Below are 15,592 nucleotides of genomic sequence, written 5' to 3'. Positions count from 1 at the left end.
TAATAAAGCCCTTAATGCTTTAAACTCAGATGAAGAAAAAGATTCATAGTGTGCCAACAAAATTTCTAAGACAGGCGCTTAATTCGATACTTAAGGGTTGTCCTTGATGGACTTCACTTTGATAGACTTGATCGAAAAGCCCTTAATTTCCTTAAAAACTTCTCTTTTCCCTCGAAGTTTCCATCGATCAGAGAAAACTTCCTTAAAAACATTTTGTTCTAATCCTTTACTCTGGAACAATAATCACTCTTTCCCAGACCACTGAAGAACAAGACTTCTGGTCATCAAAATTCCCAAACTGGGCAAAGTACTAACTGTTTCTTGGATCCAAGAAAACCTCTCTAAGTAAAATTCCAAAGTGAAATAAGTTTTCACATTTTTTTTGTTTTTCCATTAAGACAAAATTTCCTGGTGCTTTTCTATCTATGGTCTATAGATTTACAAGTTTTTCCACTACAACGAAACTTTCTTTCCATTACTAGATTGATACTCTGATGAAACTGATCATTCACTGCACTTAGCCGATCCTACCGATTCCATGAACAGTGAATTGCCAGTCACACTGTCTTCTGGCACTGCACAAGTTTAATTCTCTACATTTTCATTAAATTCAAGAAAAACCACTGATTATTCTGTATAAGAAAATCTCCTTCAGATCTTTGTTTGTTTTTCCCTCCACCAATTGAAAATCATTTTCTATACTTGGGTTTTTGAACTATTTGTTAACCTTTCAAAAGTCGGTAACTTAACTACTTCAGAATGGTGCAATTTCTACCGTGTCTTCATACTCGTATAAGATTAGTTCAGCCTACTAAACAAGCAGCCTGTGCATGTTAAAATTAAATTCTATAAATTCCATACAAGGATTTGAGGAATTCATCTTTTGGATGTAAATAAATTACTGACAAATCTTTTGATAGATTCAGAAATAAATGATTCGAAGGAGCTTATAAATGTAGGTCGAAAAATAATTGAGATTTCAAGTTGAAGGCAAGCTTTATAAAAAGCACAATAAACTAGCCCTCAAAAGCTAATGGTAGTTATAAATGGCTTCCTTTTAAGTTATCCAATAAGGCAGCTTTAATAGAGCTTGGTTAAATCAAAAGTAATAAAGCACAGCTTGTAAAAAGTGAAGTGTGTAAATATTTGAACGCTTAAATAAATCTTTTAACTAGTAAAAAACGGAAACCAAAATTAAGCGCAAAGTTGTACTTAGTGTGAGAGCATATTAATTGCTAAATTATATATTATAAATATATTTTTAAGAAAAATTAATGAAACATACCTCTTTCTATCTATAGCTTCATCCTTATATCTAGTGCGGATCTCGTCCAAACCGGAAATTAGCTGATTGAATGTTTCTCGATCTATGACAAGACAGGAAACACCTTCTGGGTCGTCGGCAACTATGTTGGCAGTGCGCAGATCATCGCTGGAAATAGAAATAAGTAGGTATTATTGTCATTTGGGTAGCAGTAATAAGCGCTGAATTTGGCTTGAATAGCTGAATTTGAATTTGTGCGTAAAGCGTTTATCCCTAAATCAAATAGAATAATTCAGCGACTTTCCAGAATTTGGTCTCTCCATTAAAATGGAGACGCTGGAACGAATTGTTTTTGTAAAAGTAGAGTGGGGTCAATTATTATTTAACTGAATTATTATTATTATTACGGTATTAATAAATAATATGGTCAGTCACTACTTGGTTTTTTAAAAAAGTTTGGCCTGGAACTCTCGACTTCGTCTTGCATCCTGTTCCCACTAGAAGCAGGCAGTCTTTTGTATTCAGCGTTAACAATACTACAGGAATTTGGACATAGATAGCCATACTCAGATGTCTTGAGGTGAAAGCAAGGAAGGATATAGCTCCAGAGAGCAAGATTTCCCTATGTTAACAGCGGCTTCCCTCTCTGCGCAGCAGTTCCCTTACCCAATCTAAGGCATCATGCGATTCCCATGCCCAGATGGATTCTTGGGGCTTCCTTAAAGAGCCTGGGTAATTACCAAGGTGAGAGAGGAGAACACGCCCAATATCCTAGTTTGGAGTCCATCTTTTAGAAAATCTGGGGTAGATGGAGTTGCAGGGATGGAAGCAGCGTGGGACACTAAAAGGAGGATTAATTACATCTAACTTCTGGCTTCCCTTTCTCCAAGAACTTCCTAGAGATTTCCTCAATCAGAAAGAGATATTCTCAGAACTCTGAGAAGTGGCCGCTCTAACTGTGGCTTCCCGGAGAGTTTGGATAGAAATCAGTGGATCTGAAGTGGATTACACTCCTGCGAGTCTTCTCTTGAACATCTAGAGCAGTGATTCTCAACCACTGTGCCGCGCGGCACTTTTGCGATGCCGCTAAAGTATTGAAGTGTGCCGCCCAAATTTTAGAAATGCATACAATAAAAATTATATATTAAACGTAGAAGACGATATGAGAGTAGCATTATCATTTATACGACCAAATAGGAGTATAAACTGTAATTATCACAAAAAAACATCAAGCTCAAATTTCTCATTAAAAGAATTAAAAGTATTCTTATTATTAACTTGTAATTAATCCCTTAATAAACATATACTGTTGTTTTTTGTAGTACATTATTTTATATTGAAAATAAACATAAACTATTTTACACAGTGTATTATGGGATAAGTAAAATATTTTTAAACTTATCTTATTGTTGGTGTACCGCCCCAAATTTTGAAATTGTTAAAAGGGTGCCGCCGCGACAAAAAAAAGGTTGAGAATCACTGAACTAGAGAATAGTATTGCAGTGGAGAACTGAGTTGGCTCAGGAAGTGGTTGTATAAACTAATTGCCGGGTTCTAACTTCTTTAAGAACACTCCAGAGAATCTGGGTGAGTTGTTTCGGGGTTGCTACACCCGACGGAGTAGATCTAGGTCGTAGTGCAGAATACCCTGTTCCAAATTGAACTCTTGTTTACAAAACCCTTATACGTATTGCACACGATCAATTACATCATTTTTGCAGTTATAAGTTTGCTATTTAAGTTTAAAGAAGCCAGAGGCTGTCAAACCATGCTTTAGAAAGCTGCCAGGGATAGTACACTAAGTAAGGCACACAATAGAAGTAAGTACCCTTGAAGCGCTTTCTCTCCAAAGAAGTCCCCTTTCCTTAGAGTTCTGATGAACTTCTCTTCCAAGCAGTTCGGCTGTCTGATTGTAACTTTTACCTGGACAGAAACGAAAAAATACAATTCTGTTAAAAATATTATTATTTAAAGTGATTAAAAGGAAAATAACTGAATTTTCTTCATGAAAAGATGTACTACGTACTGAGTACCATTGGCTACTTTTAATGCCTTCATTTTGTGACAGTGAAGAGGCAGCACCAGAGAGTTTTTAGTGCTGGGCTTGTAGTCTTGGGGATATCTGCTAAGTTTGGAAGATCTCTCTGTAGGGCACTGTGGGCAAAGTTCAGGGCATCTTTCACCTAGGCCATTTGGATCTTTCTAGTTTGAAAAGTAGATATTTATGGATAGTAAGCGACGAAATCTATCCCTGTAGCTCCAGCTAGTCAAGGCGAATTCCTCCAGGAACCTCCAGTTACTTGGTTGTATCCCGGGGGTCAAGCTGAGTGTCTGTGCCAACTCAATCTGGTCTTATGATTTTTTTTTTATATAGGATATGTTTGGGCTCATAAAACATCTCCATGAAGTAGCTCACAGTGGGTGGATATAGCTCTAGTGCTACACTAGAGGAGAAGAAACCATATTTTACCACCTGGCTGATACTGATAGCTCTGGGTTTTTGAAACTAGAAGGAATTTACTATTCTGGACCTTGTAAACAAGGGGACGTTTCTCCTACTAGACCTGCATAACCCTCTTTACGCTGTACCCATTGAAATGGTGTATGAAATCTTCTTTCATCCAAATACCAAAGTATTTTGCGACATGGTTTCATTGTTACCAAGATATTCCTTTCAGTGCTGCCTATTTGCTAATAATCAAACTCTCAGGCAGTTAACTTAACACAAGAGATAATGTGGCTCCCTGAAAAATCAATCGGAGTAAGCCTGCGATTGTCTGATCAGCTAGATCAAGCGAAACTCTTCGAAGAAACTGTTCGCATCATAATCATTATACATCCATTAACAGTTAATGAAATAAGCTCACCTGTCCTTTACTAATTATGAAGAAGGTGTCTCCTCTGGCCCCCTGCCGGATTATGTAATCTCCTTCATTGTAATAAGTCTGCAAAAGAAATGGTTACATTTAACACTGAAATGTAATAAAGCAAGTATATAAAAAAAAAAAGTATTATGCAATAAATGCTAGTAATGTTTGTGAAATGTAATAAAAAAAAACAAAAAACAAAAAATATGTCCATCGAATTACACAGTTTAGTGAAAGTAAAGTTTCTTTTATTTCAACTAGTGTAATAAAATAGAAATCTAAACATGTAGGAACAGGATTTTTGAATTGAGTATAACATGAAGCCTAAAATGGAATAACGGGTGCAGTTAACTGATAGGAGCTCAATTTCAGCTATTTTTATTGAATAAAATTGAAATCTAAACATGCAGGAACAGGAGTTTTGACTTGAGTATTACTTGAAGCCTAAAATGGAATAACAGGTGCATTTAACTGATAGGAGCTCAATTTCAGCTATTTTTATTGAATAAAATTGAAATCTAAACATGCAGGAACAGGATTTTTGACTTGAGTATTACATGAAGCCTAAAATGGAATAACAGGTGCATTTAACTGGTAGGAGCTCAATTTCAGCCATTTTTTATTGAGTCACAACGGAGCTAAATAACAGCGCAGAATGCCCCGTCAAAATAATAATGATGATGATTGAACTAGGTCTCAAGACCATCATCCTCCTGTAGAGGGTGCCACCATTGGGTAGTTCTCTCCTTCTGCTCTACACCACACTCATATTTACTTATTTTATGTATTAAATACATATTGTATATTTCAAAAAATTAATAATAATAATAATCTTGTTATTTTGATAGCCAGGAGAATCAAGTCCATTCTATCAATCCCAGTTTGATCGAACCATCAACCAATGTTAAGTAACAATGAAACGTAAAAATGCTTTCTTTAAATAAGAATCTCGAACGTCTACAGCGATTTATTTATAGAAATTGGCAGGAAACCAGACGTCTGCTATGCTGGTCATCGCCAGTATCTCATCGCCAGTGTTTATAGTTAAGAGCATGTCTATTGATAGTTCTTTTACTAATTACTAATGTCGTAAAATAATAGACTGGTCAATATCTCTGCCTACTAATCCAAGTACAATGGCCTTTTATTATATTTGTTGCTAATCTAGCATATAATAATGGAGTCAGCTGTGGCTGAGGAGGATATCTAATAATGAACAATAGAATGGAATTAAATCGAATGCTGGCCTCCGCAAGTAGAAGATACCAAGTATCCTGCTGGGCGATGTGAAATAACCCCCTTTGGCTGTAAATTGGCAACACGGTCTCCATTGTGATTGGGAAAGCCAATATTCTTGATGCAGGAGGTAGTCGTGAAGACAGAGAGAGCGAGAGAGAGAGATGAAGAATCACAATAAGATTCAATTACTGTCTGGAATAATGGTTACTTTGCCATACAGGCAATTGCAATTTTTAAAAGAAACCAAGTACAAGACTTTTAAAGCGCAGGTCTTTCTATACTTTCAGTTTTACTAGCGAGGTGGTGGTTACTCTGGAGAAGGCCTCTTTAGACAATCCACTAATTTGCAAAGTTCCGCTAATTATAGACTTCCTTCCATTTAGGCAGATTTATAAAAGTGAATAAGGCAGAAGGCAGGAAATTTCTTCTCTCCCAATTTACACACACACAAAAAAAGGAATGGTCCGTTACAGTAGGATATGCTAAAATTTTTGTAATAAAGAACTGCATGAATGGAACAAGGAATTATCTGAGGGGTAGAACGATAAAGAACTGCTTGGACTTTAGAAATTCCCAGCAACCACATTCTCTGGAAGTAAAACCCCTCTTCTCCCTCTAAGAGAGCTCCTCCTGAATTGTGTAGTGGGAGAGACCGTGTACTCCATTCCTGCTCTCGCTGCATGGTTAGTTCTGGGTGCCAGAATCGTGACCAGAAAGTTGAGAAAACAGTGCATCCTGTCTGGTCAATGTCTCTGTTTCGCCTAGTCCAGAGGGATGAAGCGTACGTGATTTGGAACTTAGCGATATTACAGCCAGACCTTAAGACTGCTTCCGGGAGTGTAACTGGGCCCAATGAACAATAAATTCATTGGATTTGGTAAATTAGGAAGCTATCCCAGATTCCTTATTTCAATTCTTATAATTTAAAGTAAAAATGTTAAGACGACCATAACTTACCTCCTCCAACACATCGGATATCTTTATAAGCGTTTCTTCTGGAAGATTTTTGAAAATGGGAACACTGTAAAAAATTAATTAAAATGTAATTAACAAATTAATACAAAAATTATACAAATATTAAAATAATAAGACACATTCTACAAACAGCCTGAACCAACAAAGCAATTTAAGAAATAAAATTAATAATTTTAATTAGCAATAATAACTAAAGTTTGTTTGCTTTACACGGTAGTGGGAGGTAAAGTCCGCCAGAAAAAATAGTTATTACTTTACTTTCTTTAAGATTATGATTATATAATTGTCCCATCAGGCGCCACGGTAGCCGAGCGGTTAAGAGACTAGACCCGAAATGCTAAGGTGTATTGTTGGTTTAGTGGGTTCGATTCCCTTGACTAGAGGCCTTGGATTTTTTATTTAATGGTTAATAAAAGAATTTTACAGTAAAGTATGTTAGGCGGTTATAGGCTAGACCCGTAATGCTAAGATGTATTGTTGGTTTAGTGGGTTCGATTCCCTGGTCTAGGCCTTGGATTTTATTTAATGGTTAATAAAAGAAATTTACAGTAAAATGTGTTTGCTAGTCGCCTCCGTCCACGACACCTAATTCGGTAGTTGGACGTAAAGCCCGCCTGAAATAATAGGCAATCACTTTACTCTACTTAATTGTCGCATCAAATAGTTCTAGTTTTATTAATTGTAATAATAATCATCCAATTGAAGCTATATTATTAAATATTTCCCGGCGAATTTTGGCAATGTGAACACAACAGCCTGGAGTCAATTAGTGCCAACAATTTGATGGCATTTAATAAAAAGAGGAAAGCACTATATGCAAATTATTTCATAAGAAAGCTAAATATATTCCTTTGATTGACATTGAAAAGGTTACCTGTCCTTCGGCTTCTCAATAATATATAAAGATACACTTTTTTTGAACAAAATAAAAAGTTACGAAAAGAGAAATCTGAACCAAAATACATAAGATTCCATAAGTTCCCCAAAAAAACTCGACATTTAGACGAAGTGATTATGTTCAAAGCTTAAGTTATATTTTTGCTTTTTATGATAAAAGAGAGAACAAAGATTTATAATGTTTGTGATGATCATTCTGGAAACTTTCTTTGTTCCAGGTGAAACTGGAGAAATCCAAATTTCAAACTGACAATTTAATTATTGCAGTTACACTGTAATAAAGCTTTCAATCTACTTTCCTCTTCTGCAACAACTTGAAGGAACAACTGTCTGTGATCTAACTTAGAAGTAGCCAGTTTATTCGGGTAGAATGGACTTTTTTTTAGACCATATCAGATTGAAAAAAGATTCGAAACCAACGTTCGCTTTAGGGGAACTTCTCTTTAAAATCCTTAGATAAACAATTGAACCGTCTTGATGAAACAAAAGAGAAAACATCTACCGCTTAAGGATGGAAATTACGAGGAGTTTCTGATCTGAAGTTCTGGACAAAATTGTCCACGGAGCTTGACTGCGAAAATTTTGTAGAAAAGTCGAGCAGTTTGAAAAAGAAAAAGCAGGAGCCTTAACTTAAGGGCCCGGCTAGTTGGTGGAGGTTCCCTTTTTTCTTTTTGAAAAGGGTCAATATCATTCCCAGTAAACACTTGGGACTACCTTTTTCCTGGGCTCCTAACGCCAAAAGGGCTTATTTCGTCCTCCTCCTGACAAGATCTTCACCCTATACCCTATTAACCCTTCAGAAATGTTTCCAGAGGATGCTGAACCGTAAAGAAACCAGGTCAATCTAGTTGTAGTTCCATTCAAGATTAATGGTCCTAGATTCAGTTAAAGTTGTGCTCAATTTTAGAATTAGCTTCTCATCTCGTTTTATATCTGGTATTGTTTCAAAAAATTTGATTTAATCGTAGAACCTCATAATAAAAAAAAACAAAATTAAAAAAAAAAAAACTCAAGCTGAGATAGTTGAAGAGTGATGATGACGTTGGAAGAACGGCTGATGATGTAATTAAGAGCTTCCCGCTATTTAAACATCAGCTGTTCCGTTTTAATTGCACAATTAGCCCGTTAGGTTGTAAAAAAATATCTGCCACTCACTAACCTGACCAGCATCCAATCACCGCTTTTAGAATGGTTATACGTGTTTTATTTTCAAGCCCAATATGAAGAAGTAGCGGTAGCTACCTCTAGTTCTTATGTTTGTTTGAAGCTACCCGTGGAACAGCTTTGTTTTTTTTTTAAAAAAAAAAAGGATGAAGCGAGTCCCAGATATCCCAGTTTATATCCCAGTGAAGAAGGCCTAGTTCCCCCCCCAAAAAAAACGTAGCCACTAAATCATCTACACATTCTACACTAAGGATGCGTTCACAACGACCGCGGTTTTGCCGCGTTCCACTTGCTTGCGAACGTTACAATCGAAAACCCAAGTGGAATGGACTATGGGGCGTTTTAACCGTTCATGTAAACATTACAAATGCCGAACTCGAAAATAAGTCAGAAGCTTGAAGAGATTGTTTTTTTAATTTTAACCCCGTTTATGAGCAGTTATAATAAACTTTATTAATTATTGGTAAAGTTGACTTATATCAAAAGTACATAATACATAATTCAATTTTTTATACGTATTAGTATTACATTTTAGTGGAGTATTTATAAAATTTACGTTTAAATAAAATTAAAATGTCTTTTGTGGCAACAGCAGGATATTTATCAATGCAACGTAATAATGCTTTAGAAAGTTCTTCATCTAGTTCCGATGAAGAGTGGAATGAAATTTTACAAAATCGCAATAGTGAAAAGCAAAAACTTAGGCCACGTTTTATTAACTATCAAAGTGTAATTGATCGTTATTCAGTGATTTAGTATGTAAAGGGATAAGTAATTTTTCATTTTATTATTTTTTTTTTAGACTTTCGAGAAACACATTCAATTATTTACATGAGATAATACTTTCATTTACCATGATATAATTTTTTCGGTCGCCATCTTTGCTTTTAAAAATTGTGCCAAATTTTTGAACTTCGACCCAGCTCTTAAAGTGGGCGGGAGTTGTGAGCTTCGCGTGAGCAAAATTAATGACGTCATTAGTGACGTTTTCGCCCGCGTTCGTCATGTGGAATGGCTGAAGGTATATTTTTGATTCTCGTTGTGAGCGTTTAGTGGAACGTACCCTAAATAGTATGTCCCAAATCAGACATTTTTACTGTGAACGAGAATTTAGTAAATTAGTGTCCCTTAAATAATGGTAGAATAGACAGTAGGAGCGAGTGTTCTCCAGCATCAGATGTTTACATCTGATCAGATCCAGGTGAAAGTAACCACAAACCCGTGGTGAACACGTGAAGATAATGAATCCACTTTTTAATTCCAGGTTTCGTTTCCACTGGAGATATCATGGACATGGAGAAGTGGAACTGAGAACAAGTTCGTGCTTTTTTTAAAAAAAACTATACAAGATATTTTATTATACTTCTTAAAAAAATGCCGGAAATATTTTTTTTTGTTTACACTTAAAAAGCAGGAAGTTAAAAATAAAGTGGACATTTAAATTATGAAAGTTGATGAATGGGTATTTTAAATTAAAAAAAAAGAGCAATTCAAAACAAGGAATTGAATTTCACTTCGTAATTAGTAGAAACCTAGTTCGACAGGTAGGGAAGTTTCTAATTGCAGCAACTTGAGGTCTGATTTGGGAACATTAAGTTTGATGCTGAATTCTAAAAGAGTATCGCAATATTCCGTGTAAGGCAAACAGATGGTTGTTAATCTCTTCAGCATTATACTGAAGAATGGACTGGGCAAAATATCGTTTTTGTTTTTGATTATTTTTTTGTTTGAGACGCTCCTCAACAGTAGGCTCAATACGTTTGGAGGTAGTCAACAGAGTTCTGGAAGATTCTTTCAGAAAGTTCTGTGGCTAGCAAGGAATAGACAAAGGTAACTAGAAACCAGATGAAATCTGAAGCAATCCTACAGGTCAGTGTTAAGTACAAGTTTTTCATTTTGGGTGAGGTTTCCCCACAATGTGGGGGTGGGGGGGATTATAGACTCAGAAGAGAGCAGGAAAGAAAGATCAGCCCTAGCATCTTGTCAGCATCATAGAGTTGCTGGGGGGGGGGGGTAGGTTAAAAAGATTCCATGCTGATCTGCGATGAGCTCATCCAAAGAAAATCGAGTGCAATTAACAAGTATACCTCCCTCGATCAGTTAACAAGAGCTTTACGAGATGGTAACAGAAGTGACGTCGAAATCTCTGATTACTCTACCTCTGAAGATGGATCAAAGTACGAAACCTGTCAAAAGGATACAATACGCATGCGTGCTACGGCCGGATAAATTCAAAGATATAAGCTTTGAAACCCTCTCCAGATCCTGGGGATTGTCCGCCATCTGGTACTGAATAGGATACTGTAGGGAAACGCCTGGTACTAGTACGTATCTTTGGTGCACCTGTTTCCCAGTCATCCCCCATTGGGAAAAAGTGGAAACTTAAATTCAGGTAATTAAATTCAAATGGGGGTAAATTTCAACCGTAATTAGAGTAACATGATCTGTTAGTTCAAAACTAGATTGTACATAATGTTATTTACTATATTCAATTTAATTAAGTAAGTAAAGTAATTGCCTATTTTTTTCAGACGGGCTTTACGTCCAACTACCAATTAGGTGCCGTGGACGGAGGCGACTAGCAAACATACTTTACTGCAAATTTCTATTATTAACCATTAAATAAAATCCAAGGTCTAGAGACCGGGAATTGAACCCTCTAAACCAACAACACATCTTAGCGTTGCAGGTCTAGCCTCTAACCGCTCGGCTACCGTGGCGCCCTTCAATTTGATTCTGCCAAACATTCTTAAGTAAAAATATAGCATCCTTACCTTTTCAGGAAATCCGTATATTCTGCCTGCCTGATCAGACCCGTTCTCATCATAATCGTTTGAAAACATTGTCTCTCTATGGCCCATAATTTACAATCGGTAGCAGCTGATATGACATTCACAAAAATAACCAGATTAATAACAAACTAATCGTGAGTTAAGTTAAAATTTATAAAAAATAACGTACAATAGTTTTTTTTAAATACTCTTACCTTTAATCGTGGCAGTCCTTTTACAATTGTAGAGTATCGCCAACTCTCCGAACACCTTGCCAGGAGCTAGGGTGCTCAGGTATTTATTCTCTCGGGAAACTTCCACCCGGCCCTCTGGAACAATGCAAAGATAAACATGGTTGAGCGATTGTCTGAATTGTATTGCATTACTGGAAGGATATAAGTGGGGGGATATACTGGAGAATTTAGCAAAATCGCCGGCGGCTGAAGTGCAGGCAAGTGAATCATTGCGTTTCCTGGAAGTGACCCGTTTTAGTCATATCGCTGGAAAGATCATTATCAAGCAAGATACTGTACATTTCAAACATATTTCAAGATTCTGTTTCCGTCCGCTTCTAAAATTGTAAAATTCTGGCGTGGCACTCACATGACTGTCGCTTACTTCTCAAGATCGTCTTAAACTCATAGAATTTTAAAAAAAAATTCCAATTTTGCAGAAAAATATTGTCCAGTATCTGAGCCATAAATGGCGACGAGCTCGAAAATGACAGAAAAACCGTTACTGGAAGATACGTCTTCCAACAGTGGCATTTCGCCAACAAATGTATTGTCACTCATAAGCATTAAGCAGTTGCTAGAACTTAGTAATAAGCATCTCTTTAAAGAAATGCTTAACTTTAACCCCTACTCTAAAACCCTAACTTAAAAAGCCTTTTCTAGAACAACATTCTAACTTAGAGTAACAAACAGACCAAATCACACACACAAACAACTTAGAAAAAAAAACTTTTCCGAGGAAACTTGTGTTTTTACAGTAAAAATAGAAAATCAAACTTCTGAACGAATAAATTTCTTCTTCTAATTAAGGTAATAGACAACCCAAACATTTTCCCCTTTGATGCAAGAAAAGAAAAACATTAACAAAGTAATTTCTACCACAGAATGAAGATGTACTGACAGACGGAGATTAGAATAAAAAAAAAATGATCCTTCAAAACGCAGGATGCTGGAACAGTTGGCGAGTGTAACAATAATTTGGCCGTATTGTCTGCCCGGGGAATGATTAAGCTAGAACGGCCTAAATGGGCTGAAGCAGATTGAAACTTCCTGTCGTTGAGGGGATGAGTCATCATCTCTGGAAAGGTTTTCAAGTCAACTATAGTCCAGTCATTCCCATAATGACTGGCTGAAACAAACTGGGTGATATTTTCTACTTTCTCTTGTAAACAGGAACAGGGTTAGGTGAATTCCTTTGAAAATGGCCTAGTTTTCCAGGTTGATGTACTTCCGGGTACAGAGAAGGGAAGGATCATGGAACAGGATGAGGATCTAGAGGGGAGAGATTTCGGATTAAGGAGTGAACTGGAATTAGGGAAGATTTTTTTTATTTGTAGGAATAGTCGAGTCTAGTGAGGCGCCACGGTAGCCGAGCGGTTGTTGGTTTAGTGGGTTCGATTCCCCTTGGAATTTATTTAATGGTTAATAAAAGAAATTTACAGTAAAGTATGTTAGGCGGTTATAGGCTAGACCCGCAATGCTAAGATGTATTGTTGGTTTAGTGGGTTCGATTCCCCTTGGAATTTATTTAATGGTTAATATGAGAAATTTACAGTAAAGTATGTTAGGCGGTTATAGGCTAGACCCGCAATGCTAAGATGTACTGTTGGTTTAGTGGGTTCGATTCCCCCGGTCTGTAGGCCTTGGATTTTATTTAATGGTTAATAAAAGAAATTTACAGTAAAGTATGTTTGCTAGTCGCCTCCGTCCACGACACCTAATTGGTAGTTAGACGTAAAGCCTGCCTTAAAAAAATAGGCAATTACTTTACTTTTCTCTTTACTTTACTTAGTCGAGTCTAGTGGGATAGTTAATCGCTTTCTGGAACAAATTATTATGGAAAATGAAATTAAAATTACAGTGAAATTAAAGTTGTTTAACAGAACAACAGTTGCATAATCGTCGGACAGTTTTACAAATATTCTCTCAACAGAATCAAAAAATTGTTCGGCAAAAGTTTTCTTAATTCTCAAGACAAAGAACGAGTTGGAATAACTAATAATATTATTAATAGATAACTACAACTGCAGCTAAAATCGGCGAGCTTCAGTCAATGCACAATCAACGCGTTCGTTGGTCTGTTTCGTCGATTTCCACGGAATATAATGTAATCAGTGACTTAGTATTATCATTAACAATCTTGCAATCAATTTCAGAGACGACACAAGGAGATCTTTTGACAAATCCACTATCTAAATCAATCCAGTGCGTAACGTTTTAAAGTAATGCGCGTGATACTCCAAACCCTTCCGGGTATAGTTATCTACCAACTTAACAACAATAGAAGTAGTGTAGCCAACTGTGATATTTTTTTTAAAGTTTTTTTTTTTATTTATTTATTTTTTATTTACAGTTCCACCAACATAACTGTGTTTTTCAAAAGCAATAAAGTGTGCACATAACTTTTCTTCTATATACAGTATGTATACGTACATAAAGTTAGTATAGTTGGTCACGATTTCTGTTAGGGGGGGGGGGAAAGGTGAACAACTGAACGTTATTTCAATGATTCGTTCAGTGATTACGTTAATGGAATAATTCTGATTCGGCCAGCTGTTGGTGAACTTGGCAAGTCTCAGCTTGGTCTTAGAAGCTTGAATAGAGAGAGAAAAGCTTTCTGTTGGTGTTCACCAATTTGGTTAGCGCTCTCTCTCTCTCTCGCTCATGTCAAACAGAAGTGAGTGTTGTACAGGCTTGCAGCACTTCCGGTTCGCACGGTCTTTAGTCACCTTAATGTTTCCGCTTTATTGCACATGCGCACTTGGTGGGTTCTTCTTCTTCTTCTTCAAAAATAAAAGGACACCAACACAAGAGCAGAGTTTTTTTTGTTTTCTCATACTCTTACTAAGTCCAAGAAAGTGGTATTACGGTCGAGTAGACTTCCGATTTTTAATAATAACCGGAAATTCCATTTTGAGATACCTTGAATGCGGTAAAGTGTTTTTTTTTGTTTTTTTTTACACCAATAAAAAATTTTCTGATATTTCGTCTCGTCATTAACAAATATTTGGAAACAGTCAACCTCCTAATAACGATTCTGCTTACCTTCGTATGCTCCTTGCACAAATGTAGATCTAAGACTTTTTTAGGAACATCCTTTGTAAGGGCACTTCCGTGGCAAAAGACGCGGATGAAGATACCCTCTAAAGCAGAGGTCCCCAAACTTTTTACACAGGAGGCCAGTTCACTGTCCCTCAGACCGTTGGAGGGCCGGACTATAAAAACTATTTTAAAGTTTAAAAAACAAAAAACAAAACGGGAACAAATAGAATATTTCAAATAAAGAACAAGTAAATTTAAATCACCGAACTGCCCAGTATTTCTGAGGGAACTATAGACCTGCTTTTGGCTAATGAGATGGTCAATGTCCGGTTAGTTATAGTGTTTTGCTTTTCTTCCCTACTTCTGGCTGTTATTTTTCGGAGCCATGACGCGTGCATCCCGCGCGTCATCGGAAGTAGTACTGTACATGAGCGACGCAGCGCTTTGCGGCACCTCTCTCACTAACCACCAATGAAAGAGATGCCCCTTCCGGAAGTGCGGCGGAGGCCGAATAAATGTCCTCATGCGGCCGCATGCGGTCCCCTGACCGCAGTTTGGGGACCCCCTGCTCTAAAGCGTCATTTAAGGGTAATTAATAAACGCACTCATTTCAATATAATACGTAAAATTGTCAAATTAAAATACATTCTGTGCCTTTTACTGAATAAAATTGGTTTTTTAAATTTCCTTTACGGTTACGGAGCTATTAAATATTGATAATGATTAAATATGCCACCAAAAATCCAAAATAAGAGCCAAATTCGCCTGACCGGAAGTGTATTTCACTGTGGTTTGCTGCGACTACTGCGGAAATAATTCCAGAAGCGAAGTACGAGGGTCGTTTGAAAAGTCCGTGCAAAAATAAAAACTACTTAATTTTTTGGGGTAAACCTTTTTTATTTTTCAACATAGTCTCCTTTTAGGCTTATACACTTCGTCCAACGCTGCTCTAGTTTGTTGATCCCTTCCGAATAATAGGATTTGTCCAAGTCTGAAAAATAGCCATTCGTTTCTGCAATCACCTCCTCGTTTGAATAAAATCTTTTTCCCGCCAGCCATTTCTTCATATTGGGGAACAAATAGTAGTCCGAGGGAGCCAAGTCTGGAGAATAGGGGGGATGTGAAACGAGTTGGAACCCT

At 36.8% G+C, this 15,592-nt stretch overlaps 1 protein-coding gene across 8 annotated transcripts in view; it reads right to left on the bottom strand.

Annotated features, from left to right (window-relative positions):
* The window catches only part of for (cGMP-dependent protein kinase for), a 334,414-nt gene that overhangs the window by 11,341 nt on the left and 307,481 nt on the right, over positions 1–15,592 (bottom strand). For all 8 annotated transcript variants that reach the window (XM_074136016.1, XM_074136017.1, XM_074136013.1 and 5 more), the window contains 6 exons: positions 11,393–11,506; positions 11,181–11,286; positions 6,328–6,391; positions 4,132–4,209; positions 3,093–3,187; positions 1,286–1,432 (listed from right to left, as the gene is read on the bottom strand). In XM_074136016.1, coding sequence (XP_073992117.1) covers positions 1,286–1,432; positions 3,093–3,187; positions 4,132–4,209; positions 6,328–6,391; positions 11,181–11,286; positions 11,393–11,506 — 604 coding nt within the window. The remainder of the gene's footprint in view (positions 1–1,285; positions 1,433–3,092; positions 3,188–4,131; positions 4,210–6,327; positions 6,392–11,180; positions 11,287–11,392; positions 11,507–15,592) is intronic.

Source organism: Rhodnius prolixus, unplaced genomic scaffold (assembly GCF_049639745.1).
Source record: "Rhodnius prolixus isolate KJV_2025 unplaced genomic scaffold, Rpr scaffold_5, whole genome shotgun sequence".
NCBI classification, from domain to species: domain Eukaryota; kingdom Metazoa; phylum Arthropoda; class Insecta; order Hemiptera; family Reduviidae; genus Rhodnius; species Rhodnius prolixus.
The sequence above is the reverse complement of the archived record's forward strand: the minus strand, read 5'-3'. Positions and strand labels throughout refer to the sequence as shown.